Source organism: Rhododendron vialii, chromosome 10a (genome assembly GCF_030253575.1).
Source record: "Rhododendron vialii isolate Sample 1 chromosome 10a, ASM3025357v1".
In the NCBI taxonomy this organism is placed as follows: domain Eukaryota; kingdom Viridiplantae; phylum Streptophyta; class Magnoliopsida; order Ericales; family Ericaceae; genus Rhododendron; species Rhododendron vialii.
The window spans coordinates 4,344,240-4,368,779 of record NC_080566.1 but is presented as its reverse complement, the minus strand read 5'-3'; the positions used below and the strand labels follow the sequence as shown (position 1 = coordinate 4,368,779).

The following is a 24,540-nucleotide window of genomic DNA, read 5'->3' as shown; positions in this document are numbered from 1 at the left end:
GTGTAAGTGGATGTTTAGGGTGTTTTTTTAGGGTTTGGGTTTGGTCTTTTTTGTTGGTCTCTTGCCAACGTTTTGGGTCTCCGGTAGCCTTAGGTTAGTAATTTTTTCTTCGGATGTCCTTGTCCTTTTAATCTTTGTATCTCTTCAGAGATTAATAAATTTTTTTGCTGAGAAAAAAAAATTCTATGTGCGTACAGAAGCAATGGTCGACTAGCAATAGCAGATTCAGAAAATTCAAAATAGAGGGAGCACTTATTAGTCACGATCAAGTGAAATTGATCGAGAAAATGGTGGAGTATTTTAATTTTGATGTCACGTTTATTACTAAAACTGAATCACAGAAATACTACATGCCATTTTTTTTTTTTTAACGAGCAATACTACAAGAAAACAAACCGACATCATCTTCAAGTAAAATTATACAATAGTTTGGAAGTACTGCTACGTTGTACCCCGGATCACTTTATAATCACACATTCTCACTAAGTGTACAGACTCCACTGAAACGTGTGGTTGTAAAATGGTCTGAAGCACCATACGGCGATACTCCCAGACTATTTTTGAATAATTACTCCATTTTCAAGCTGCTGCTGCCTCCAAGAACCCAATGCCATGCCTATACTTATGAAACACAAGAAACAACGCACTGCAAACAATCCCAATAATCAAAGGAAACCCTTGATTCATAACCTCATCAATCTCCTTCTCATGACCCGGGTACAAGCAACCCGAGACCCGACGGTCCGAAAACGCTATGGCCAAGAACACCAGGGCCGACATAACAGCGTGGACAACATCCACAACCCCGAGCTTGTACTTGTCATCTTTAGGCTCGTCGATACCCGGGTTGAACGCGACCAGCCCGCAGGGCGTGACGAACCCATAGTAGACCCGCCCGCCCACGCTGAAGCTGTCCGTGAAGTGGAAGAAGAAGCAGGAGAGCACGCACAGGGTGAGCAGGGCGGTGAGCATGAGGGTGGTGACGCTGTTGCACGCGGCGCCACCGTGGTAGAAGGTGGGGACGAGGGTCTCAAAGGTGAGGAGGGTGCTGGTGGGGAGGAAGTTGACGAGGAGTGAGGTCTTGGAGAGGGTTTTCTGGAAACCGTTTGCCATAACGGGGCTGGGTTTCCTAGCGCTGTCTGCCGCGGCGATGACGGTGGGGAGATCCTCGTTAAGAAGGGTGGTGTCACACCCCACCCTGGCTAGCACTCAATTGAGCCTAAATCGACGTGAGGGTGCAACATCAACCACCAGCCCATTCCTATAACTCAAATTCTAGCAAATTAAATTAACCAACAGACATTTTATTGATTACGCAAAATTAACGTTCTTACAAACATAACAGAAGTCTTAAGAAAACATTAAACTATACAATAAACCAAATATAAACATCGGCTGCACTACATCCCTATCTACAAAATTTCGCCAAATTAGTCCAGCCTTCCCGCGCGACATGCTACCCTAAGCGAGCGTACAACCCCACGACGATCAGCAGTGGATATCTACAACGCCTGCAAAACTGGATTCCAAAATGGAATCCAGGAGTGTTTATGAGACATGGCCGGATGCAATTCCATATTAAAGGTACAACTAAAAGATGTCTATCAACCAGTCAAACAGTGAACCAAGCAATTAAAAGCAACACCGGGCCCACAACCAATAATTTAAGGCGAAAAGCCTTTTGGCATTAAGCCTATCACCGGGCACACAGCCAATAATTTAAGGCATAAAGCCATATGGCATAAAGCCAATCACCGGGCACACAGCTAATAATTTAAGGCATAAAAGCCTTTTGGCATAAAATCAATCATCGGGCACTAAGCCAACATTCAAGTTTAATTCAATATAGAACAATATCTATAAATCAAACACTCACCTTGTACTCTAAAAGAAAGAACAACTTATGATTTCGGTGCTCCTTGATTAACCGATTCGTCACCTATCCACAAGCCAAACATTTTAGTATAGAAATACTTTTAAGGCTTTAACAAATGCATTAATAATATTTTGCATCAATTCCACTATATAACGTATGCCGAACAAAAGTAAATTCACTAATTCGTACCAAAAACCAAGAATTTCACAAATTCACACATTATCCAACAGAACCACTGATCGATTCTTGACTATAGTATTCTATAGGTTTAGAGTTAGATTCCGAGACTATAACCATTAGAAAGTACACTCTCAGAACATCAATCTCAATATAAAATTTGTCCTAAACAGAGTCCGAATGACCAAGATACGCTCAAATAAAGTTACACATCTAAAACAGAAAACACAGTTCCAGCAGAACAGTCTGCGATCGAATGCTCATTAAAAATTGCACACTCAATCTTTTCCAATACTTCCAACGCCAAAACAACACCAACTGATCAATGTTTAAGACTCATGAGAACCCATAGTCAGCAAGTATATTTAACTATGACAAAATTGATGAAGAACACAGCTACAAAACCTGCCCAGAATTTCAAAATCACCAAACTATTAACTTCGGAACCAAAACTGATTTTTCTCAGACCAAAGTAAGGCACAATCTTTATAGATTTAGAAAGATATACAAGTTTAGTTTCAGGATCAAGAAACGGTGGGTAAAACCGATACCCGAGCTAGGAGATATGTCCATTTTTCCAACACGTGTCTGTGCTGTCTGGCCAGACGCGAATCTGACAGCAGCTCGGTTCATGATTTTTATCTTTTTCCATACTACTCAGAAAATTCTGAAATTTTTGCAGCACATGCTACACACATAGAGACATCTCCAGTAAAATTACCAAAAAATAACATGGTCGGCGTGTTGATGATAAAAATAGGCAAACACAACAAATTCGCAAATCTGTCACAAAACAGATTCTCAGGATCAGACTAACATTCGAAAATTCACAGTAAATTGAGTTCTTAACCTTTTCAAGTGATTCCAAAGCCAAAAGAACAAGCATCAAATCTAGTTCAGATTTCATGAAGAAACCCAAGTAAATTTCGACATAAAAGGGTGAGAAAATAGACAAACTCAGAGCTGTACGAATCTGTCCAGCAACAGATTATCATTATGCAGAGCAGATTTCAAAATTTCATAGTAAGACAAGTTCTCAACGGTTTTCAACGATTCCAGCGGCTAAAGAACGAGATGAGAGTGTTCTTTAAATATCAAGAAGGAATCAAAAGCCAATTCACAATCTAAGAATGAAAAAAATCAACCCATAACAGAAACCTATTAACCTGTCCCAAAATCTGCTGAGCATACACGAAATTAAGCAAAAGGGACTGAAAATTACCTACTGAATTGAGGTTTCAATCACTCTTCTTCCTCTTCTTTCCACCCTCTCTCTCTCTCTCTCTCTCTCTCGTTGGAACAACCCTCCTGATGGGTTTTTTTTTTTTTTTTTTGTTTTAAAAGAAACACACACGGCACACATGCACAATTTCAAAGAAAAATTGCACTTTAGCACTTAAAAGCACCTTATAAATCAAGGATGTTACAGGTGGCGTTAAGGTTTTTGGTTCCGATTTCTTCTCCTCTGGTTTGTTCCATCGGGAAGTTGGATTTTTTTGCGAAGGGAGATTTTCTCTGGTATGAAGATGGGTGGAATTTTTTAAACTGGTTGTGGTATTTATACGGTTGATGAGTTGATGATTTGAATGAGGCTTATACGGCCCATGAAAAGAAAACGAAGGGATTAGATTCACAGTATTATACTGTATTATCGTGTTGTGCATCCATCGCATGCACGAAATGCTGTCAGGTGGGTCCCAAGGGCATTACTAAAAAAAAAAAAACATGCACGCAGTTCTCTTGCCGGGGGAGTTAGAGTCACTTTGTTTGTACCGATCGTTTCTGTATGGAAGTGTAACGCCCCTAATTTTGGAAACGTTAAATAGGTAATTTCATTGAAAAACTAAATGGAGTCTGGCTCTTTATTACATCATAACTATCACAAAAGTACTTTTATTACACAAGGGAGGGAAATTAGGGTCCCTAACTACAGCTCTGTCTGCTCCTCCATTCCAGCCAGCTCTTCGACTCTGAAAGCCTCCAAGGTGTAGAGTTCTCTCTGTTTATCTACAAGGTCTGACACATTATACCGGCGTCACCACCAATATAATATGTCAGGGTCACCAAAGGTAACACCGTGAGCTACTGGAGCTCAATAGAATAAACCGTACCCACTAACCCATAACTTACAACCAGTAAATCATATACGACAAATAGTAACAATCACACATCCACATTCGCTATTCAAACTATCGTTAGTGTCCATGATTTTCTGAGTTTCTCCTACGCGACTCATCGTAGACCGTGTCACCATTTTTCATATACTAATTCATCATTTCCAAAAATATTTTCAACACACCCAACCTCGGTTCCGCCGTTCCGGGTTTTCGAGTATCCTCATAATGGTTCCGCCGCACCGGGTTCCCATTGGCACACAAAACTTGCATTGGCACCTCTCCGCGGATAACCAAGTCCCATTACCAATGAGGCTAGCACGTCCGGCCACATTGGCAATCTTCACAATGGGCTACCAAGTCCGGCCACATTGAAGTTTTCACAAATCCACGCAATGGGCTACCAAGTCCGATCACATTGTGGGTTTTCATTCACACAACGGGCTACCAAGTCCGGCCACGTTGCGGTTTTCACAATCCACACGGTGGACTACCATGTCCGGCCTCATCGCGAGTTTTCATACGCACAATGGGCTACCAAGTCCGGCCACACTGCGGTTTCAAAACACATCTCATCATTATCCACACCCTAGGTGTTATGTTTCTATTTTATTAATTTCCGTGTCTCGTTTTTATGCATAGACTCCGCGGTAGGATTTTTCACATACACAAACATAAATCAACCATTGAAATCTTGAAACTAAACTAACAAGATCATCCAATTCTATATTAATAATCATGCTCATAACCATCCTAAAGATCAAAATACGAATACTTCTATTTAAGTATCAAATTCTATCTTTCGAAAACCGTTCTTTCTTTCTTTTGAGAAATTCTAAGCGACATATGTTTATTCGGAAAATAAAGTCAATATATTCAACATACTCCCCTTCCTTTTCATCTTTTTAAAGAAAGCTCTTTTCAAATTCCTCATGCATACAAGTATCACACATAGCATTTAAAGCAATAGATAACCTTATCTACCTAAGGAAATACTCAAGAATATTCTGCTTATACTTAGAGATAAGAGTTAAGATGATCCTACGTTATACATAGAGATAGTGAGTAAGATTAATCTACATGATCGTAATGTTATTTCAAAATTTTGTAAAACGAGCTTGCTAATTATTTCTAATACTTTAACTTGCCTTATCATAAGCAAAAATAACTAAAGTTATACTAGGGAGAATGAGTAGAGATTTATCTACCTTGATCCGAAATTAGTCGGGGCCAAATAAGCTAGTCGGAAGTTTTCTACGGGCGGTGAAACTCGCAAATCTGGACCAAATTTTGGATGGCAGTAACTCGGTCAATATTTGGCCAAATATGATCGTTCTTGGGTCGAAATTGAAGCTCTCGAAATGCTCTACAACTTTCGTGAAGGAAGTTGATCCTAGAAACTACTTTAGGTAGGAGAAAAATGGTGATAAATGAAGAGACAGTATGCTGTCTGGAAATGAAAATCTGAGATTTTTACTGAACTTCGGATGCCAATATCTTTGTCATTTCTTCACCGATTGGGGTGGTTCTTCATTCTAACTTGAAGGTCTCGAAGTGCTCTACAACGTTCCCGAAGGGAGTTGGTTCTAAAAACTACTTTAAGCAGGAGAAAAATGGAGATTTGTGAAGGGCAGTAAGCTGACTGGAAATGAAAATGGTTTCTAAAGAGAAGTGAGAGCAAAGGAGTGAAGGTGTGAGTTGAATGGCAAACATGGGGTGCTATTTATAGCCAAAACTTAGCCTCCTCCTCTCCCTCCATACCCGGCCATATCTCTCTCTCTCTCATAGATTTTGCTCCATTGTCATGTTCAATCAAGCTTGAAAGCATGCCAAGTCTTGTCTTGTCCAATCTTTTAGGCTTAAGGCTATAAACTAACTAGGATCTTATGCTTTCTAGGGTAAATCTAGGTAATCATGGCAAGTCTTACAAGTCTAAGGTAAGGTTTGATTAGGCTAAGGTGTTGTAACGATCCGAATTTTTAATCCAAATTTTTTTTCCTAAATATAATATTGCATGTAATATATACATGTATTCTTTTTAAAATTTTTCTACACACAAATTATATGCATGCACAAATACAAATTCCTTCCGTCTCTCCGTCTTCTACTCAGTCTATACTTCCTTCCTAACCCTTAAATCAAGCCAAATTCGTCTATTTTAAATCCCATGAACCCAACCCCATTAAATTCACTCTTATCCTCTTCCACCAAAATTCTCCTATAAATATCCCACCCCATTGACCCACGAAATTTACATCACAATATTCCCCACGCCCCACCAGTTTAGAAGAGAGAGAAAAATCAGAGAAAACGAAGTTTCAATCCATGGAGTTTTAGAGAGAGAAAGAGAGAGAGAAAAGTGGGTTTGTGTCCAAAAACCAACCGAAACCCAAATTGACCGTTCCAAACTTTTTCCCCAGCTCCTAGCATCGCCAAACATCGTCCAATTCGATTCCACGGTCTCCCGATCAAAGAACCCGAAGTTTTCTTCCCCAAAATTCAAGATTCGTTTTTTTTAAATCAATCCGATCAAATTCAAGGTGCTATAATCCTATCAAACCTCTTCTCCAAGTATATTAAGTGTTTATATGCTTAACCCTATGTCCCGAACGAAACAAATATAGTTCAATGCGCGTTTTCTGCGGTATTCACCAATTTGATATTATTTTTGAGCCCGACACTTTATTTGTAATTATTTACGAAGAAGATAACCCCTCTGATATTTATTTTACAACCTGTGTGATATTAATATTATGAAAAACTACTGACATGATATTAGTTTCTTACAATATAATATCAACTTAGTATAAAACGTATTAATTATATCAGTTTAATTTATCTGGTAGATTAAGTTGGTTTTAAACATTTCGAAACAATTTTGCGACCTCCCGAACACCATTTTTGACGCCCAGACTATTTTTTCTAGACTTTTCACACCTGAAAGATCATAACTTGATAAGATCATATTTTTTTTTATTTAATTATCTATTTATTAAATTATTTATTAGTTATCTATCAAAGTTTACAAACGAAAAATCTTTGCGACCTTCCAAACAATGTTTTAACACCAAAACTAATTTTTTCTAGACTCCTTGCATCTCAAAGATGATATCTTGTTAAATTAATTTTTTTTCTTATTTAATTTACTATTTATTGTTATTTCTATAGCGTTTCCAAATCAAAAATTCTTTACGACCTTATAAACCTTATTATTAATGCCCGAGTAATTTTATTTAGACTCTCTACATTCTGAAGATGAAATTTTGTTAACCGTAACATATTTTAATTTGTAAATTATTTATTATCTATTTACTTCACTTTCGGCCACTTTATTTAACATCTTTATTTAAATTAATCCCGTGACCTTTCGAACCCAACTTTTGATACTCCACTGGTTGTGTAGGACCTTTAGGACTCTTATTTAGATTATGATAAATATTTCAATATTTGTATCTAATTAATGTATTTTATTAATTTTTAATTAATCTAATTACTTAGAAATAATTAATGAGAGCCTAAAAAAATATTTTTTTAAATTCTTTAAAAAAAAAAAGGCTCTTACTCTTATTATCATCTTGGCCATACGAGATTAAGGGCAACGGCCCATTCATAAAAGGTTGTGTGATTGTTTGCTTGTAGTTTATTTTAATTATTATTCGTTTTAATTGTATATTGCACTATTACTTGATTTTGAATGCTAGATTGGACCCTAGAGACATGGGGTGGTATGCGAGTAGAATTCACCTAGACGATGCTAGATAATGGATGAATTGAAAAGTTTTATTTCTAGATTGCCTGCAGGAGTGATGTTGAGATTTGTGATGAGATTGAAACTGACATGTGTCCAGTGATGAATTGATAAACTGACGTGTGTCCAGTGATGATGGCTAAGTGATATATAAGATAGGCGAACCCTGGTTGTGATTCAGGCATGATAAGCTTTCCCCTTGTTGTAGTTATTGGGATGCATACTCGGTACATAACTTATGTGCATCTGCGACAGCAAAGGGAAGTGATCTCCTGGGACCGAGCATGGCTAGCGGTTGAGGGAGGAAAGATCTCGCGGATGGATCTTAGATTTCACATCAGGATAATGAATAGTAATAAAATTGGTGTTTGTAAATTCTTATTCTGCTCTTTCGCATTATTATTACCTTGTTGCTTGTTAGCTGTAAAGTAAGAGGGGTGGTTGGGTTGGATTATTCTACTGGGTGATTTATCACTCACGGATATGTCTGTATCCTGGCAAATCGTTTGCTTCGGCAATCAATTTCCCAGTGGGCGCAGGATTCAATGGAAAGAATTCAAAGATGTTGCAGTTCAACACGGAAAGAATATCAGGAACGAAGATCGAGTATGTTTTGGATTTGTATCAAACCTAGAGTCAGCTCTAAAATTAATGTATTTTGAATCAGTAAATTTATCTTGTGACTGTAATAGCTGAACTTTATTTTGGAAAATTATATTTATTTAGCAAATTTTCTTAAAATTTTACTTTATTTTGCTTCCGAAAAGTCGGGGCGTTACAGGTATAGCCTTCCATGTATGGTCAATCCTAGTCTAGGTTTGTAGTCAAAATCTAGGGTAATAAGAGCTAGGTCTATGATGATTAAAAGCTAGGATTCTATGCTAGAAAATTGACTAGAAATGAGTTGGCAATAGGCAAATAGCCCTAAGGGCTAAAGGTTGCTTGTAAAGGAGAACAAAATACAATCACACACTCCACCTCCCTCTTCCATCCGGCCTCTCTCTCTCTCTCTGTCTCTCTCTCTCTCTCTCTCTCTGGTACATATATATATATATATATATATTGGTGTATATATATATTTAAGAGTATATATGTGTGTGTCTAGGAAAGTAAGTCTAGGATTATTAGGTTTAAGGTTAGAACATAGGTGTGCATGCATGGCAAAGCTAGCCTTGCTGCCAAAAAGGAAGCAAAATGATGAGATTCCATGTATGACTTGTCTTGTCATGCTTATTGGCAAGTAAAATGTCTATTAACCAAAGGACAAAAATTCCCCTAACAATTATGGACCAAGGGGTAAAGGAATATTGGTAATAATTAGGGTTTGAAATGACTTGTCATGGGAGTAAAAATGATTACTTCTATAGTCTAATGGTCCTATAGGGTTTGGAGGGGTTCATAAGGCTCAAAGATGGTCTAAAAGGTCCAATTAGGTTTAGGGTATTGTAACTAGGTGAATCGGTGGTTCGGTTCCTCCAACTAACCGGTTGGAAACTAGCTCTACTTGCCAAGTAGGATTTCTAGCCAAGAAATATGATTTAAAGATTTTATCTAACTCGTTAGGAAAATATACAAATGCTTTTATAAGTATACTTGTCTTTAGAAAAATGACTAGATTGCTCGGCGTGAAAGATATAATTTTATAAGTCTCAAATCTAATTATGACGGATTATTAAAATTAAGAAGAAATTTTTTAATAGCAAATCTAAGTAATTAAAATAAAATTTAAATATTTAACGAAATTTTTATTTACCAAAAATCAGGGTTGTTACAGGAAGCCTCATCATTAGTGAGACTACCGTAACATGTGCTTAACGACATCCTACGTATATGACATCGGACATCCGAATTAATTTATCGGTAGATGTATCATTCATTTGATTTGATTGTTCATTTGTCTTTATGTGTGCAATATATCTTTTTAGACTTTTTTCATATTAGTTGCACCCTATAGTTGTATTATCCAGTCTTTAATGAATTTCTAGCTCTTTAGTTTTATTTGTCGGCAAAAAGAAATAATGAATTTCTAACTCTTTCGATTCACCCAAAAAAAAAAAGTTTCAAATTTGAACCTGAAGAATTATTCCCCGAAAATTCTGAACGAGGACGACATTGGATCGAGGAAATCTGAAGGTTTTGTGCTCCAGAGTCCAGAGCGAGGGCGTCACCGTTTTCCCTCTCGCCTCCGTCGTCGTTAAGTCACGATCCACTATGGGGATGGTCGTCGGGTTGCGGCCGGCCGTCACCATTTTGTTATTTCTTTACTAGTTTTTGATTTCTCCTACTTCCATTTTTTTGAAACCCTAATCTTTTTTTTTTGTCAAGCGGAATACCAGATTAGATTATGAACACGAGTACCACATACGGGTTACACACAAATTCCTTAGGCCCATAGTCTAAACACAGCGCCTAAACTTAGTCTAACACCTGCCTGATATTCAGGCGGTCTCGAATAACAAATTCCCTAAGAGATATGGGCATGTTCATAACAAAAACAAGCTCCTCTATCTGCTCGATTCTCATTCTTGCGAGGTGGTCCGCGCATTGATTTGTTGAGCAATAGGTGTGCTCGATCAAAGTATCTGTTTTGGCCATGATGAAGCGAGCTTCATTTATGAGCACACTATGTGGGTGATTGTGTGGGTTCCCTTCCTTGATCAGGTTGACAGCTGTGAGTGAGTCGGATTCAATTGTCACGTTCTTTAGTTTCCTTTCCAAAATGATCTTTAGCCATGTGTAGATGCTCCACATCTCTGCTTTCAGGCTTGATGAGAAGTGTCTCATTCCGTAAAAGCCCATGATCCAATCACCCGTGTGATCTCTGAATAGTCCTCCAAAGCCTCCTTTCCCATTCATTTCGTACCAACAGCTATCCATATTGAGCTTGACATTACCTATAGAGGGATTTATCCAAGATATTAGACAAGTCTGTTGAGAGCCCATAATGAGTGGGGATTTGAATGCTTCCACAATTTCCTTGGAATAAGTCATGATATTTCTGGCACTGACACACAGCTTGGAGTCTCAATGTTATCAAAACTTTTCTTATTTCTATCCATCCAGATTTGCCAAAGGGAAGTAATAAACAATATATGCCAAGGAATATCATAGCCATTCTCAAGGATTTTGTTGCATCTCAAGTTACGGGAAATCAAATCTTGAAAGGGAGTCTCAAAGTTCCCTCTCATTAAATGGCTCGAGGGAATGTTACTCCAAAGTTCTTTTGCTTTGGTACATTCCCCAATCTTCATCTCATGTTTTCAAGGTGAAAAAACAGGTTCCCTATTAATCCGCAAAAATCTCTAAAAGTATGAATGCGAATCACTAAGTTACTCTACCAGTAAAAACCACGCAAGCAAACAATCTCACAACGCAGAGATATACGTGGAGAACCCCTGAATGGGTAAAAACCACGAAAAAAAATCAAATCACTATAATTATTGTGTAGTTACATATATATATATATATATATATATATATATATATATATATATATATATATATATATATATATATATCGGGGCGGTTCCGGAGACACTTAAAAAAACCCTTAAAAAAACACTTCATAGTTCCCGATCGAATTTTGATGATCCGGGCCACTCAATGTGATCAGAACGTGATTTTAAGAGTGCCCGCGAGAAATCAGCAAAAAAAAAGACCGGAAAGGGCTTCATCCAAATAGTTTTTTATTGAACTTTATTGAACGGTCCAATAAAAAACTGCTCAAATCAAGCCCTTCCCGGTTAGTTTTTTTGCTAGTTTCTCGCGAGCACCCTTAAAATCACGTTCTGAACATATTGAGCGGCTCGGATCATCAAAATTTGATCGGAAACTATGAGATTAAGATTTGGAGTGTTTTTTTAAGGGTTTTTTTTACGTGTCCCCGGACCGCCTCGTATATATATATATATATATATATATATATATATATATATATATATATATATATATATATATATATATATATATCCAAACAATGTAAATTCTCACAACGTTTTAAGTATTACCTGCCGAGTAACACGTATATCGCACTCAGTGATCTTGATTGCCAACGATTTTGAGTCCACAAGCCCTCCACCAGACCTAATAAAAATAGCTCTCAAAAATACATGTTGCTTGGATATGCCGCACACCTCTCTTTTTCTCTTTTTATAGTATAGTATAATATAATATATTATATGTGGCATGTCCCACGTTGCTTTTACTACCTCTTTTCTTTTTATATATATGGATGTGGTAAAACCCTAGGAATGAAAAGTCCATGTCCATAATTAGTCCTTTTGTGTTGACTTTTTTTCTACGTTACTTCTCTCAATTAGAAGGCAGTAGATTCCGATTGATATCCAAATCAATTCCTCCATCAATCCGTCTTCGTCAGAATTCATCTTGTTATAGTCGATTCCTTTTTATCCAATTTGCTCACTGTCAATTACAAATAAATATGTTTCCTTCGACTCTAATCCTATACAGACTCACTAACCTATAAAAAATAATTAATAAAATTACAACTCAATGAAAATTACAGTATGTTTTTTGTTAAGCGAAATTACCAATACACAAAGGCTCCGGAATTTGGTCCTTACATAAGGTTTGGGAATAATATTTCATCTCAGAAACTTGACAAGAGAAAAAAAAAGTTAAGAATGTGATTATGTGATATGCCATTTAATCTAGTGTGGCCTAGTGACTCTTTTGTACCTTTTAACTCATAATCCTTAGCATTTTCGTTTTTTTTTTATTTGAAAAATGCTAGGGCTTACGAGTTACGAGCTACGAAATGGTCACGAAGCCAGTTGTCATGTGGGTCCCAAGGGCCCTTACTGAAAGGGTATATATATAAAAAACAAAGTAGAAAAGAATGGGTGATGGCAAAACGAAGCAACAAGCATCAGTTCGTGCGCCAAGGACAATTGAACAAAACTTCAGTTCGTAAAAAAAGGCTTGAAGATTGAAGCTTTATCCCTCCACGCTAATGTGATTCGCATAATCGCACAGTCAAGAACGCGGTTTGATAATTAATATTCGTCAATGACATTTTCAGCATTAACAAATATTTTTAGCATGTTCTTGACGAGTATTAATTATCAAAATACGTCATAAACCATCCTTTTCCCTTATCATCTCCCACCTCTTTGTCCATGGAAGTGTCTAATTTGACCCCAAAGAATCTTGATTATTCCCCGGAAATTCCGAACGAGGACGACATCGAATCGAGGAAATCTGAAGGGTTTTGTGCTCCAGAGTCCAGAGCCAGCCCGTCACCGTTTTCCCTCTCGCCTCCGTCGCGGTACAGTCACGATCCACTAAGGGGATGGTCGTCCGGTTGCCGCCCGTCACCGTTTTGTTGTTTCTTTACTGAGTAGTTTGATTTCTCCCAGTTCCATATTTTTTTTTTCTTGAAACCCTAATCTTCATCTCATGTTTTCAAGGTTTGGGAATAATAGTATTTCATCTCAGAAAATTGACAAGAGATCAAAAAAGTTAGGAATGTGATTCTGTGATATATCATTTAATCCTACCGCAGAAATCTTGAAGTTGTGATTAGAAGTGTTGGAATTTTGGAGGAGAGAGATTCCTTTTTTGTTCTTAATTATCTCTTTAATTCCCGTGTTCAGTTTTACTTTTACTTTTTCCTTCCTTTTTTTTTTTTGTTTATTTAGCCTTCAGCTTCAGTAATGGCTCTAGACCCATTGAACATAAGCCCGTTGTGCTTCGTGACCCTTTCGTAGCTTTTAACTCGTAGTCCCTAGCATGCATTTCCGTTTCTTTTTCCGGCTGTGGCTGGCAAATTCGCAACCTTCTGAACGATAGATACCCGAATCAATCCGGGCGGTCATTACCCAATTTTTGACCATGGGTTAAGTTTTGGTTATTGCCAATTAATTTGGGGTTCGGGTCGAAACTAGTTAAACCCTGGGCCGAACCGACACGTTGGTAGGCCTTCACTGGATTCGCCATGTCTACTAGATGTATTTGGGTTGAGATTTTGTGTTTGGAAACCCACTGTGAAATTCATGTTGGCCTGGTGTAGGTTTCTCTAACAAGAAGTATATATATTATAACATCTTCTATTTCAATAGCCCTGATGATTTTTTAGGGCATCGCTGATAAGAAGAAAATCAATCCCTCTCATCCACTAAAACCGCGATCGACGGAGAATGAAACGGCATAAATGCAACATAAAAAAAAATCCAGAATCCCCACGGTGCGGCTTTTCTTGCTGCCGTCTGCAGCCACGAAGGTAGTGGCGGCAGGTGGAGGAAGGTAAGGACATGTTTAAGGCATGTTCTTCGTTTGGAGGGGGGGGCGTTGTAGATTTTGATTCCGATTTCTTCTCATCTGGTTTGTTCCATTGGGTGGTTGGATTTTTTGCGAAGGGAGATTTTCGCAGGTATGAAGATTGGTGAAACGTTTTTTGATTTTCGCTAAGGTTTAATCGTTGTTGATTTGAATTTAAAGTGGCAGTTATTAGTAGTTAATTACTAGTTAGGGAGATTTAGTGATAGGTCCGCTATGGACATATTTCATAAGCCTACAAATCTACCTAATAATTTTGTAAAGCCACAAGTCCACACGACTTAAATCTTAAGGTATCTTATGAAAGTGTCTAAAATTCTAAACTCTATGAAAATGCTTAAATCACTAAAACCCTATAATAGGAAAGTGAACCTTAAAATCCTACAAAAATGTCTAAACCCTAGAGTACCCTATCATATAATAAAAAAGTGAACCCAAATTTTTTATAAAAGTGCTTAAACCTTCGGGAGCTTAGCAAAGTGTAGCAGTACCAGAGGACTGAAAAAGGGCTTTAGAGAACTTATACGGTACGTAACGGCGGATATGTAAATCCATGCTGAGGACTGATGATACGTATGTATGGAAGCAAAACTATCAACTAGTATACATGAGAGTCAATTTCCAAGTTGATAGGTACGTGTCTGTCTCTATCTCTTTGTTTTATGGTGTTTGTGTTGTATGGGTGAAGAAATGAATGTTGATCAATAGTGGTCAGGTTAGGTGGATAAATTTTTCGGTTTCGGGGTGGATATATCCCTTGTGGTACCCGCTCGGTATATTTGACCCGTTCAATACACTTTTAAACGGTTCGTATTGAAGCTCTTTATCTCTTCTCATCCTAACACTTTCTCTCTCATTTTTCTGTCTCCAAATTAGAGCCGTCCAAAAACGCAATGAACAACTCGGATGGGCCAAGTGAGCACAACGTGATACCTGCTCGTGATACCTGCTCATCACTGACTCAAATCCATGATTACCGTCCTGTGAGGGAGAAGATTAGACATTGGTTGAAATACTTATTTTTTCGCTTTACGATATATGTCATTCTCTCATTATACATTACTTTTAATTCAAAAAATAAGTGCTTATTTAAAAAATAATAATTTTATTCACGGAGTCACGTAATCTCAGCTGTCCATTTCGACTATTATTGAACATGGTTGTGTTAGTTATACGGTTGATGAGTTGAAGGAGACTAGATACGGTTCATGAAAACAAGTTATCCACAGATTCACAGCACTGTACCATACTCTTGGCCAGTTGTGTTGTGCATAGCATGCACGAAGCCAGCTGTCATGTGGGTCCCAAGGGACACTACTGAAAGGCTAAAAGAAAATTAAAAAATAAAGAAGGTAAAAAAAAAAAAGAGTAATGGCAAAACGAAGCAACAAGCTTCATTCGTAAAAAAAGATTGAATAGCCGTTTGTTTGGTTGGTGGCTGCGAGCGTGCATAGCTTCTCCGGCATTGCCACTTCTATTCCAATCTGTGGATGTCCTTTCTGCTCCTGTTTGTTTGGTTGGTGTGTGCGAACGTGCATAGCCGTTTTTCGGTTTTGGTGGCTGCTGATGGAGGAGGGATGTGATTGTTGGGCATTTTGGACAGCGGCGATTGGAAGATTTGCGGTTTGGCTGGAGTTTTGGGTGCTGCTGTCCAGTGGTTTTTGTGGGCTGTGGTGGTGGCAGGGGTGGTCCGGTGGAGGCTGTAGGTTGGCTAGGTTTTAAGGTTTTTTTCTTTCTTTTTTGCAGGTGTAGGTTTTTGTTTGGGCTGTGAGGTTTGGTTGTTTGGGCTGTGAGGTTTGGGTGTTTGGGCTGGGTTGGTTCCTTTCCAACCCGGGCCGTTTTTGGGTTTTTGCCCTGGTTTGGACTAAGCTTGTTGGGTCTAAATTAGTTTCCTCCGTATAGTTAAGAGATGAGGGTGATGAATGGTCAGGCCGGTGTACCCATGACCCTATTAGTTCTGTACTTCGTGTTATGAGTTAATTATTATTTTTGCTGATTAAAAAAAAAAGATTGAAGATGGAAAAGCTTTATCATCTCCCACCTCTTGTCCATGGAAATGCAATTGGGGGATGATGCTGAGCAGTGGTGTGCGTAGCACCCTGCTATGCACCTTCGAGCCGTCGGATCGTACATCTAACGGCTCAGATTTCATCTCGATAATGAATAACTCGATCTCGATCGTTGGTTGCTGAGATGAAATCCGAACCGTTGAATACACGATTTAATGGCTCGAAAGTACGCAGCATGGTGTTGTGCACCTTACTGCACAGCACCAACTCGAAGTCTATGGAAATGTCAAATCTAACCCTAAAGAATCTTATAAATTCCCCGAAAATTCTGAACGAGGATGACGTCGGATTGAGGAAACACCCTATGGTTTGCGAAAACCATAGCAAAAATCAAGGATGGTGATCCAAAGGTGTAAAGGAATTTATAACAAAATAAGCAAGGTAGGGATATACTAGGTGGGTTTTTTGAAGTAACAAAAATGATCAGTTATGAGAACATAGGTAGAACATATAAAATGTTAGAGGGGAATCATTGAAGGACATTACAAAATTATGGACAAAAGATTAGTTATAGCTAGAAAGTTGAGTGGGGGCACGTTCTTCCACTGTGATAATAAGAACAATAGCCGCTCTTTCGCTCCTGTAGACGTACTCGATTTTTGGAAATCACGTATATCTGTGTGTTAATTTCTTTGCTGTTTTCATATACTCGCATATTGCGCGTGTGTTCAATCCTACAACAAGCGAAGATATCCATGCATAATATTATTCAATGGGCGTATAAAATTGATGGTCTACTAGCAATGGTGGATCCAAAAAATTCAAAGCACGAGGGAGCACTTATTAGTCATGATCAAGTGAAATTGACCGACAAAATGGTGAAGTAAATTAATTTTAATGTTTGAATCACAAAAATAAAAAATAAAAAAATTACTGAAACTGAATCACAGAATAATACATGCGATTACGAGAAAACAAACCGAAATCATATTCAAGTTGAGCCAGCTCAGGGGGGAAGCGCTAAAACCAAGCCCCCAAATTTTGGAACAAATTTGGGACCCCACTTCGATATAAGTTATCTATAAGTATTCGAAATATTCGACAAGTAACGTTTCTCTCTTACATTTATTGTATACTTTTAGATTAAATTTTTGTAACTTCAATTCAATAGTTTTATTGCTCTATTAAAAAAAAAAGAAAAATAGTTTTATTGCGCTTTAAAAATAATTTCTTGAATATGTAGCGGGCCCGATATCAAGAACTCGCTCCCCGCCCCCAATAAATTCAAGCCGGTCAGTTTTTTTTTCAAATAGCCATGCACCCAAGGCCATACCTAGGAGGCTCCTTAGGAAACACAAGAAACAACGCACCACAAGCAATCCCGACCATCAAAGGAAACCCTTCCGTAACCTCATCCATCTCCTTCTCATGACCCGGGTACAAGCAATCCGTGACCCGGCGGTCCGAAAACGCTATGGCTAGGAACACCAGGGCCGACATAACAGCGTGGACGACATCCGAAGCCCGGAGCTTGTACCTCTCGTCGGTAGGCGCCTGCACTCCGCTACCGGGCATGACTCTCAGCCCGTAGGGCGTGACGAACCCGTAGTAGGCCTTCCCTTCCGGGCCCGGTGTGCGAAAGCTGTCCGTGAAGTGAAAGACGAAGCAGGAGAGCGAGCACAGGGAGAGCAGGGCTGTGATCATGGTTGTGGTGACGTGGGTGCACGCGTGGCCGCCGCCGCGGTAGAAGGTGGGGAGGAGGGTTTCGAAGGTGAGGAGGGTGCCGGTGGGGAGGAAGTTGGCGAGGTCTGAGGTCTTGGAGAGCGTTTTTTGGACGCCATTCGCCATAGCGGCGCCGAGGCGTTTCCCAGCGCCATCTGCGGTATTGGTGGCGGTGACGGTGGCGGTGGCGGCGGCGGTGGCGGTGGCGGCGGGGAGTTCTCCGCTTATGTTGGCCATCGGGTTTTTGGATTTTTTGCAAAGGGAGATTTTCGCTGGTATGAAGATTGGTGGAATTTTTTGAACTGGGTTTGTATTTTTATACGGTTGATGTGGTGATTAATTATTTGAATGAGGCTTGATCCGGTCCCATGTTGGGCATTGAAGTTAGAGGTGGGGTAACTTTATTTTGAAAAAATTTATTAAAATGCAAGAGGAAGAATTTTAAGAAAATGATCCATACTCTAGATGACTTGTAAAAAGAGTTTGTCTCGGAGGAAGAAGTTGATCTCGAGGATGGTGCCTCTCTCTGAAATTTTAATACTCCAGTATTGAGGTTTGGCGGGTATGAATTCTTTCTTCGTTTCCGCTTTGTCCTTTAGGTTTGCTCTTTTGAGCTCCGGTTTACATTTTTTGGGCTTAGATTTTTGCTTGTTTGGGTTGTTTCGGTTTTGTTTTCTAATGTGATGTTTTGGTTGGCTCATTGCTTTATTTTCGATTTGGTTCTCTAATGGCGTTCGCCGGTGTGCCCGTGATCCATTAACTCTTTGTAATATTTTTCAAATATTTATAAAAAAAAAGTTGCTGAGAAAAAAAAAATTGAAGCTTGATACGATTCATGATCTAACAGAATTGTGAATCTGAGCCCTTTATTTTTCTTTTATGAATACTTTCATGTTTTGTTTTAGAGATATACTTATTAACGGAGAAGCCGCAAGCAAGGGTTTAGCAGTTTCAACCAATCACGACCTTCAACCAAAAGTGCTCTGGACCGTCCAAAAGAGTTTAACTCTTCTCGTTAAAAATTTCATTAATATTCGGACAATCCAAAATACTTTCGGATGGCGGATGTGAGTGTCTGTAGGTAGGTAGGTGTGGTGTTAGCAAAGTTGTTTTAGACCTTGTTCGGGTAAGGGTTTTGAATTTTAAATTATAATCATTAACCTATTTCTCTCTCTACTCATTACACTTATATCAAATTATTAATATTATTTTTTCTATATTTCTCTCCAATCATTATTCATATTTTTAATCATATATTACTCTATTTCTCACTTGACTCATTATTTACAAATTCAAATCCAAATTCAAAATTTCAAAACGAATAGAGTCTTGTGTTTCATGGTGATTTGAATTTGAAGTGGCAGTTATGTACCGTACTCTTAACGATCAGTTGTGTTGTGCATCGCATGCACGAAGCCAGCGCTCACGTGAATCCCAAGGGCATTACTGAAAGAAATACAGTAAAAAAACAAAGTACTAAAGTAAGAATATAATCCAGTTAAAGATCTCGGATTTTGGCTGACGTGCGGATCAGTATTTTTTAACGGTGAAAAATCGTTTGCGGATTCGAACCACTGAAAATACAATCTGACTGCTGAGATCATGGTCTACACCAAAGGTAAAATCCGGAATCCCGGCCCTGACTAGATTTCGGACTGCAAAAATGGGTAAAAGCACAACGAAGCAACCCTAATCTACATCTCATGTTTTCAAGATTTGGGAATAATATTTCATCTCAGAAACTTGAGAAGGGGAAAAAGTTAAGAATGTGATTCTTCGATATACTATCATTTAATCATACAGCAGAAAACTTGAAGATGGAGGAGAGAGATTCCTTTTTTGTTATTCTCTCTTTCCACTGTGTTCATTTTTGCTTCTTTTTTTTTCTTTTTTCTTTTTTCCCATTAGCCTTTGCTGGGGGCCCAAAAATAGAATAATACCTTACTTCTCATATTTGTTGACTGTGAGACTGTTGACTGGACTTAAGTCTCAAGACGTTGAAAAGTCAAATAAAAGGAGAAGGATCTCAGATATCTGCAACACATACTAATAGATGAATCAAATTTCAGTTCTTTAAAAGGAGAAAGAATTACTGTACATTTTATTGAGTGAATACATCTCATATCAACATTATAGATATGGCAAAATACAAATAAAAGAGCAAAACATAAAAAGAAAGAAATCCGGTTCAAATTGATCTTGGAAGTACAGTACCGCCGGAAGAATTGAAGTCGAGACAGCTGCTTAAATTCCTCGGCCCCTAGCCGATATAGCAACCCTTGCACGAAAAAGCTATGTCTTAAGGACGTGCTTCACTGTGTAGAAAGGCGAGGGAATACATCACAAGGATCAAGCTGAGAGGAGGAAAAACACGTACGACACGAACAGGTCAGGAGCTCCTCTCCCAGCTTGAAGGTTGGCTGACCTCTCCCAGCTTGAAGGTTGGCTGAGAGCGGCACCACCACTCTTCACCCCAGCCAACCGGAGAAGAGACAGCTGAGCCTGACAAGGAATGGAAGGATAAAGGACTAGAAACCACACCTATAAAAAGTTGGCAAGGTTCCAACCATAAATTAGTATACGTACACCCACAAAAGTAAAAATTACAATTTGCAATTATGCATAACTGAGACACCTGAGAGTTGACTCCATAGTTTGATAGACCTAGTTTGATGGCATAGTTTGAAAGACCCAGCGTTCATTCATTCAAATTAAGGACCTCATGCTGGAAAAGACTGACTCCTCCAGCACCGGCGCATATCCCGCTTGATGAAATGCTAAGGGGAGGAGGAATGATAGAATAAGAGATATAACAGGAGTTGATAGAGAATAAAAGGGATTATTAATTCCAATTGTCTAATCCTTTGTGACTGACTTGGTCGTCGGAGGACATTTCCGGTCAGTCAACCGGACTGGGGTGTCGCTGACGAGTACTTTCGTGCGCAGGATTCAAGAAGCTCAGGAGGGATGGATTCTCTATTAGAAGCACTGAGGGAAAATTCTCAAAACAAAAAGTGAGGCTACGAAAGACTAATTCTGATCAGTTCCACAGCCTTCAGCTTCAATAATGGCCCTGGACCCATGTAACATAAGCCAAGTGTGGCTCCGTGACCATTTCGTAGCTTTTAACTCGTAGTCCCTAGCATTTCTATTTCTTTTTCCGGCTGTGGCAAATTCGCAACCTATTTCAAACGATAGATACCCGAATCAATCCGGGCGGTCATTACCCAATTCTCAACCATGGGTTAAGTTTTGGTGGCCAATTAATTTGGGTTCGGGTCAGAACTAGTGAAACCCCGGGCCGAACCTACACGTAGCCGTAGACCTTCACTTATCCGCCATGTCTACTAGATGTGTTTGGCTTGAATTTTGTGTTTGGAACCCACTGTGAAATTCATGTTGGTTTTAGTTTCTCTAACTGGCGGTAAAGGAAAAAGCAGTAACCAGGTCGATCCTTCTCAGCAAAAACTTGATCAATGAGATTCAATTAGCTTTGTGACCCTTTTGCTCCTCGAATCTTGAAACCCATCAGCATTAATTTGTTCCTTCATTGTCATTTTCATGGAGTGTATGGTCTATAATCCTAGACTGGTGGAACATCAAATGGGTCTGTCCACTCTCTGTTCTGGAATTAGCAAATTGGTGGTTTGCGAATGGATTTTTCAACCTGGAAAAACATTTGTGGGATGCTTGCTTCTATGTAACGTTGTGATCTCTTTGGTTGGTGAGGAACGACACTATCTTCAACAATTCAACAAAACAAGTTTGGGTGGTGGGAGAGTTACTCAAAACTAGAGTTGCGATGTGGATGAAGGCAAAGTTCGACATCAAGGTCTACACCGCTGAGGAGTTCAAAATTTTCTTAGACGGTGTCCGAAAACTGAGATTGTAACCTAGTTTTCAGGTGTGCATCCAACTATCAGTTGGAGGTGTATGTAATTTTAGGCTTTGTCTAGCTCTTTCTCTGCTTGTTTTCTTCTCGATGTACCCCTTTCGAGATTAATAAAATTTTTCCTTTGCCGAGAAAAAAAAAAAAAACTAGCTATATTATGTGTACAACATCTTCTATTTCAATAGCCCTAATAATTTCCGATTGACCGGACAAAAAGAAAAAAAACAAGAATAGCCCTAACGATTTTTTAGGGCATCGCTACGTACTAAAAAGAAAATCAATTCCTCTCATTCACTAGAACCGCGATCGATGGAGAATCAAACGGCATACAGGAAATATGAAAAAAAAAAAAAAACTCCAGAATTAACCACAAACATTATGTAGGTAAATTCATGTGTCAAATTCTATATATAAATCGATGCCACAATTGAACACATATTTTCCAGTTACAATAGAAAATTCGACACAATTCTCAAGTTGTCATCCATCCAATACACAACTCCACAATTCGTCATAAAATAAGAAATTAATCAAATTCATTTCTCAATGCCTTCATGTCTCAAAAGATCTATTAATTCTGCTACAACAAAAAAATTGGCACTAAACAAAATAACTCATACGCAAGCCAGATTCATTTTGAATTTGACTCATACCGCAGTACTAATTAAAGTTGAACTATTATAACTAAGATCGCGGTTACGACGAAATTAAATAAAACCAACACAATTTAATCAAGTAGCCATGCACCCAATACCATACCTTGTATTAGGAAACACACCAAACAACCCACTGCAAACAATCCCAACCATCAAAGGAAACCCTTCCATAACCTCATCCATCTCCTTTTCATGACCCGGGAACAAGCAACCCGTGACCCGGCGGTCCGAAAACGCTATGGCGAAGAACACCAGGGCCGACATACCGGCGTGGACGAAATCCGAAAGCCCGAGCCTGTACCTTTCCTCTCTAGGAACTTACACTTCGATGCCGGGCTTGAACACGGCCAGCCTGTTGGGTGTGACGAACCCATAGTGGACCCGCCCGTCCAGCTCGCGGAAGCTGTCCGTGAAGTGGAAGAAGAAGCAGGAAAGCGCGCACAGGGAGAGCAGGGCGGTGACGATGAGGGTGGTGATGTGGGTGCACTCACCGGCGCCGCGGTAGACGGTAGGGACGAGGGTCTCGAAGGTAAGGAGGGTGCCGGTGGGGAGGAAGTTGGCGAGGAGTGAGGTCTTGGAGAGGGTCTTCTGGACGCCCTTGGCCACCACTGCGCGGCGTTTCCGGCCGCCGTCTGCCGCGGCGGCGGCAGTGGGGAGTTCCTCGTTTGGAGGGGTGGCGCTGTAGATTTTGATTCCGAGGTCTCCTTTGGTTTGCTCCATTTTTGGTGGTTTAATTTTTTGCAAAGGGAGTATGAAATTTGGTGGAATTTTTTTTGATTGGGCTGTGTGTAGAAACTTTATATCCATCTCAAAACCAATTGGCAATGAATGGAGAGGTCCCAGATGTTATTAAGTGATCACCCATTCCACTCCCAAGCAATGTGGGATTCTATTTCCTTAACATCCCCCCTCACGTGCAGCCGCATTTGAGGTCTGTCACGTGTGGCCACTTTTTGGGTCCTATCATCGTGCAGCCTTTGTGCTGGTCTGTCATCGTGGGGTGTGGATTGTTAATTTTTAAAATGTGGGGTGGAACAGGCCCCGCTCTGATACCATGTAGAAACTTTATATCCATCTCAAAACCAATTGGCAATGAATGGAGAGGTCCCAGATGTTATTAAGTGATCACCCATTCCACTCCCAAGCAATGTGGGATTCTATATACGTTTATTTATACGGTTGATGATTTGAATTTTAAGTGGCAGTTATTAGCGGTTAATTACCGTACAGTTAACGGTCACTTGACTCACTTGCATTGTGTGCTATTCGTTTCCCAGCAATCATGCTCGTAGTTTTTTTTTTAATCAACGACACATTTCATTTAAAAACCCGAAGGCGAAGATTCTGCAACAAGGAGGAGTGAACCAAAACCTAAGACACGTAGCTTCCATACATAGCACTTAGGCTACAAAATTTTGTATGATGATTGTTGGGGAATTCACAAAATTTTCCCCACAAAGTCAATTTCGAGTTCCAATCCAAATATGTTGAGAATCTTTTAATTGAGTATCTCCGAGAACAAGCTAGGCGTAGGCGTACGGATGATAGAAGTTCTTCAATCTTCAGTGCCTAACAACAATAAAATCAATCTTTCTTATATATACTATATATTCCTTTTCCTTTGAAACAATGTGGATGAAATATCATGCTTGCTTATGGGTGGGAATCACTCGACGAAATGCCTGTTGAAATTAATACCTTCTTGTCTTTTTTACTCCGTATTTTATTTGTACCAAAGTTTATGTTTGTGATTGGGCTTAATTTTATTTTTGTGATGGGCTAGCTTTATTTTTCGTATTGGGCTCATTTAGTTGGTTACCCAAGTCCTATGTGTAAGGTACACTGGGTGTAAGCTGCCCCGATTTTGCCCCCTTTTTTTTGGGGTTGATTCTCTTGCACTAAATTTAAAGTAGAGGTTAGTGTAAAGCCAACAATGTCGTTGCAAAATTAGACGCAAGTTTAATGCTCAAATATGGAGTTTGTATTAGTACGTAGTAATTTAGCCAATGTGTGTCATTTTTAGATGCTTTAGATTAGAAGAGTTTCCAC

The 24,540-nt window shown here is 39.1% G+C and overlaps 2 protein-coding genes and 1 pseudogene across 2 annotated transcripts; all 3 read right to left on the bottom strand.

The window, feature by feature from the left end:
* Positions 1-555: 555 nt before the first annotated feature.
* LOC131304264 (protein DMP8-like) lies at positions 556-1,162 on the bottom strand. Its single transcript, XM_058331441.1, has one exon. It carries the CDS (start codon positions 1,111-1,113, stop codon positions 580-582), a length of 534 nt encoding a protein of 177 aa, XP_058187424.1. The 5' UTR covers positions 1,114-1,162; the 3' UTR covers positions 556-579.
* A 16,364-nt stretch (positions 1,163-17,526) lies between these two features.
* LOC131302761 (protein DMP8-like) lies at positions 17,527-18,333 on the bottom strand. The gene has a single exon (XM_058329565.1). It carries the CDS (start codon positions 18,178-18,180, stop codon positions 17,527-17,529), a length of 654 nt encoding a protein of 217 aa, XP_058185548.1. The 5' UTR covers positions 18,181-18,333.
* A 4,128-nt stretch (positions 18,334-22,461) lies between these two features.
* LOC131304150 (protein DMP9-like) lies at positions 22,462-23,241 on the bottom strand (annotated as a pseudogene).
* Positions 23,242-24,540: the final 1,299 nt, after the last annotated feature.

What these genes read in the sequence shown, in the direction of transcription:
- LOC131302761 (XM_058329565.1), bottom strand. Translation starts at nt 18,180, where the DNA reads ATGGCCAACATAAGCGGAGAACTCCCCGCCGCCACCGCCACCGCCGCC.
- LOC131304264 (XM_058331441.1), bottom strand. Translation starts at nt 1,113, where the DNA reads ATGGCAAACGGTTTCCAGAAAACCCTCTCCAAGACCTCACTCCTCGTC.